The sequence below is a fragment of the Pteropus vampyrus genome, unplaced genomic scaffold, assembly GCF_000151845.1.
Source record: "Pteropus vampyrus isolate Shadow unplaced genomic scaffold, Pvam_2.0 Scaffold24, whole genome shotgun sequence".
Lineage (NCBI taxonomy): Eukaryota > Metazoa > Chordata > Mammalia > Chiroptera > Pteropodidae > Pteropus > Pteropus vampyrus.
The window spans coordinates 9046274-9051225 of NW_011888805.1; the positions used below are offsets into that span (position 1 = coordinate 9046274).

At 43.8% G+C, this 4952-nt stretch overlaps 1 protein-coding gene across 1 annotated transcript in view; it reads right to left on the bottom strand.

Annotated features, from left to right (window-relative positions):
* Window positions 1–4946, bottom strand: part of ARFGEF3 (ARFGEF family member 3) — a 161826-nt gene extending 156880 nt beyond the window's left edge. Inside the window, exon 1 of the mRNA XM_011356156.2 lies at window positions 4814–4946. Within this exon, the coding sequence (XP_011354458.1) occupies window positions 4814–4898 (85 nt within the window). The 5' untranslated portion in view covers window positions 4899–4946. The remainder of the gene's footprint in view (window positions 1–4813) is intronic.
* Window positions 4947–4952: the final 6 nt, after the last annotated feature.

Genomic DNA, 4952 nt, shown 5'->3' on the forward strand with positions numbered 1-4952 from the left:
CAGGTCAAAACATGGTGACAGGATCTGGCCTGTTGTGGCCAATGACACAAAACAATGGTGTAAGCAAGGCAATCCGCAAAATAGAAAGATGGGATCAGTCGGGTCACAAGGCCAAGGGAGGAAGTGAAGGACTGAGATCAGTCCTTAAGATAAGACAGGATTACAAGAAAACAAAGTCCTGAGCTTCAGGGGCAAGGAGCAGATCAAAGGCCACGCATTCAACAGGGCCCAGCAGTCAGCACAGCAGGGCTAGTGTCCAGGGGAACTTGATGCTGCTTCCCAAGGAAAGATTCTGACACTAAACAACCAAATTGTTGTAGCTTTCCTCATCAGACAGAAGGGTTTATATTCAACTCAGGGTATGCAGCTCTACAAATGCTAAGAAAAGAGATAGAAGGGGAAAAGAGAAAGAGAAGTCACAGAGCAGCCATAATGAGCCTAAATCATTCGAGTAGAGATGCTGAGTAAGTAGCTGTATTGGGGTTTGAATGTCTGAGCACAGGTGTGGACTCGTAACATAAATGTGGGCATCACATTCTCAGAAACTGAACTGAAGTTGTGGGTTATAAATGTGTTCAACTCCAGTAGGGATGGGAATAAGAAAAGAGGACTCAGGGCTAACTCTTGAGACATTCAAGCATTTAGGTTATGGAGAGGAGCAGGAGCTGGCAAAGGACACAGAGTAGCTCAAAAGGCTTTATAAAAATTGGCAGGGCGTCAATGAGGCCAAGGTCATAGTGCAAGCTTGGTGTATTCGGAATTGGCCAAAAGCACCTGTAAGGTGGGTGTAAGAACGGTGTACTAGACTGAGGTCTCTGTGTTTATTCTTTAATGAGAGTTGGTTGAATGATGGAGGAAAAAGTCAGATTTCACGAGCTGAAGAGTGAGTAGACAGTGAGGACGTGGACACAGTCACTACAGACACTCTATGAAATCTGGCTGTGAAAATAACAGAAATCTGAAGGCAAAGCGGGTGGGAAGACAGAGGGAAAGATGGTGGTTGGATAGACTGTCCTCCTTCCATTACCTGGTGCTCCAGTCTCTAATTTTCTTTCACCTCTCCTCCATTTTCCAAATCCATTCTACATGAGTCCCATGATATATAACATATACTAAAAGTTTCTAAAATGAAGGCATAGTCCCTTCCAGTGCTAATGTGCTGCCATTCTATTTCATCCTGCCCTTCCCAGCTCACAAGCTTCCAGGACTGCCAGTTCTTGAAGGAGAATGCTAGTCTTTCAGGTTCACCACAGGCTCCACCCCTCCTTTATTCATTGCTATTCCCTAGTCAGACCATTTCCTCACTGACAAAAATAAAATAAATTTCAAAAAAATCTAACAAACCTAGATAGCTCAAGATAGAGGAAAGATACATATATACTCCTTGCTAGTTACTATGCCACTATCAAGAAAACCTATTTTCAGAGAAGTATTTATAACAAAGCAGAAGATAGTGCTAAAGTTAAAATACAAATGACAGTCTGCTATATATGATATCACCCTTTGCAGAAGGGAAATACTCCAAAATGTGATTAGTTATCTCTGAATGGTGAGATTATGGATGATTTTATTTTTTTCTTTATGCTGTTCAAATATTTTTCGGTACTCTAAAATGAACATATATAAGTTTTAGAAATCAAAAAAAAAAAGATGAATATCACTTAAAACTGAAACAAGTCATTAACATGTTGATTTACTTATCGAACATCTACCTCTCATATCATAGGTACAGAAGCCACAAAGAAGCATATGTGACAGTCCTTACATTCAAGAAGCTCACATCTACACTGTTGCCATTCATTGTTTATGCTGACAGGCATCCACTCCCCTGCCTTCTGAAGCAGCACCCTAATTCTGTTTTGAGGAAACCATCCTTCTCTAACTCTGAGATTTCGGTGAGCCTCGTAGCCTAGGCCTAAGCCAGTTAGCCCATTCCATTCCTTAGCTAGAGGACTGGTTCAAGGGTACACACATGACCCATTAGGACAAAGAGAACAAGTGAAACCAAGGGCTGAACAGGAGTGACTGGAGGAAGGAGCCCCACTCTCTTGAGATGATCTTATGAAGGAATAAGTGTGGAGATGACCCCTCTCTCCCACGATGGTCTAAATGGGAGGTAATCCCTTTTTCCTGAGGTGGTGTAGGTGTGCTGGTGCCCCTTTCTCATGAGAGGGTCTAAATGGGATGTATCATGAGCCCACAGCTGTGCAGGGCATGTGAATTACTCCAAAAAGAGCAGAGTAAGGTCCTTGAAACAGTGTCTAATTCCCGAACCAAAGTCGACCCACCGCTAGTCTTTCAAGGGATATTTAGTTAATAGTACTAGTGAGTAAATTCTGTTTTGTTTAAGTCAGCTTGAATTAGTTTCTTTACTTTCTTGAACCCAACATATTCCTCAATTATCTTGCCCCTAGAAGGGTAGCTGTGCACACAACCAACTCTAATCCAAAGTAGCAGATGCTCTAGGAAAGTCATGAGGGCAGGCCTCTGAACCCGGAGAACCAGCTGATTCAATGGGCAGCTCAGGGCATGGACGCCTCCTGTGTGACCTGGGTCTGGACAGGGAATTGCTAGCAGGAACAAATGCAGAGAAGTGTGCAGTGCACAGCATGTTCCAGAAAGTGCTGTGGCTTCCTGTAGACTGTTGAACCCTTAGTGAGAGGAGCGGTAAGAAAGAAGGCTGAGGCTAGATTCTGACGGAGGTGCTAAGGAATTTACACTTGAATCTGTAAAGAAATTATGGGGGTCAAGGAGTGAAAAGTGTTTTATAGTAAAAAAATAAAAATAAAAAAAATCACGGAACAGTGGAACATGGACTGGAGTAGGAAAGAACCAGAAACCATATCCCCATGCCTTTGTTTATGCCATTCTCTTCCTCACACATGGTCTTCTAACACTTTCTACAGGAAGGAAGTATTTTATTTATCTTTATAGCGCACTGCTCAGGACAGGGGAAGTCTTAATAAATGTCTGCTAAATAAATAAGTGAAGAAAAGAAGGCACCCACAGCTCATCCATTCTTCAAGTCAAACCTACTTCAAAAGTCCCACCAGCTCACCCCAGTTCCCCCCAAAGCCCCGGACCCCACATTCATCCCCTCTTCTTTGATCTTGTTTTCCTGGTTTATTCATTCCATTTACACTGTTAATAACTATTTAATTCACTTACATCTCCTCCTGCGAACCAGAGAAAGGAATTGCATCTACTCTTACTGTCAAGCTGGACTCTAGGCTCTAGATTTACCTGCCCCAACTCTGGGCTTCAAGGACCTAAACTTGGCCAACATTGCAGTTTAATGTAAAATGCTGAATATCAAAATTCAAAGATTAAAAACACTAGATTATTTTTCTCCTCCCTTTTTATTTAAATCTGCTTAAATTACAGCAAAATAATAATGAATACAAGAAATGGCATGTTTAGAGCATAGTCGGGCCCTGCTTTATGTTGTTACCCTGCCATCTGTGACCTTTCATTAGAGGTATTTGGGAATCTAACTCTGAATCACTCTGCTGAACGACAATGGCAATGCAAAAACAGTACTGTAGCTTTAAGAGCCTTGCTGCTCACTCATTTATCTGGTTCATTTTTCTTTAACAGTAAACAAATGGTCAAGTCTGGTTCTGCCTACAAGATAAACTTCCTAGACAATATTCTAGAAAACTTTGTGATGGTATGCAGATGTAAAAAAAAAATTATGTTCCTATGATTGTCTGTATACACACACCCAAACATACGAGAATTCAAGATTTTCTAAATATTGAAGAGTCACCTAAAACACCATAAGAATTTTATATTTAGTGGGAAACCTGCTAATGGGCACTTTTCTATCTCTTTTCAGGCAGTACCACAGTATAATGTCATGACAAACACTGATTGCTCTTTGGTTGAGAGAAAGATTTCAATTTTATGTGTTTATCGAGTGGCAACTGAGGAATCACATGCAGGCTTGGACAAAGCCAGGGGCCCACAGAGCTGCCCTGGTTTCTCCTGGTCCTTTCCTTTTTAAAAAGCATCAGTCTCACCCAAAGTATGCTCCTGATCTCTTTCCCATTCCCATCCAGACAGTCTTGATTGCCCAAATTCTTGTCTCATGGCAATGTCTTTCCATTTTCTCCCAGGTTGAGTTCTACAACCTGAGTCTGATGGGAAACACAAATATGCTACCTGGAACTTATTTCAGTGCACGGCTCACAAACCTCAAATCCCACCTGTCTGAAGGGCAGACAACAGAATTGCAGCGGTAACACAATCCCTCCCGTCTTTTATTTTTCATAGAAAATAACCATGAAAGGTGATATTTAAACTGGCCTCTATCAGGAAAATCAAATTCAATAAGCCATTTCTTCCTGCTTACACTCGCCAATGTTTTCAGAAAGAGGCTGATGGTCCAACTTCCCTCTTCCCCACAGGGGTTTCAGAATCAGGGCCCTGGATTCGCACCGGCTCACTGTCTCACTAGGAGATGGGTGACCATCATCCACTGTGCTGAGGATCTGGAGGAGGGGTCAGCCGGGCGGGGAGGACAGCGATTCCCAGCTAAGGTTTAGGAGAAGATAAACAGACCAGAGGGAAGGGGTAAGGATGTCAACGCCCGAACCAAGATTCTCAATTCTCATATCGCACATCAATTCACAGAGGCAACTCTCTCGATTGCGCGAAATGCATCCCTAACAGATGCTCAGTGAAAGCCCTCTACGCAGGGGGGCCGTTTCGGCCCCAGCCTGCACTGACCTCCGGCGGCGGCGAGCAGGGGCGCGGGCGCCCCACCGGCCGGCAGGTGCCTGGAGCCCCACTCCTCGCTGGGTGCGCTTACCCAGGGCCCAGGTGCAGCTCTCTTTGATGGCTTTGTACTTGCTCCCGGACGCTTCCTTCTGCAGCTTCCTCAGGATCTCTTCCATCTTGACCTTCGCAGGGGCCCAGCCGCCAACCACGAAAGAAGCGCGCGAGGCCGG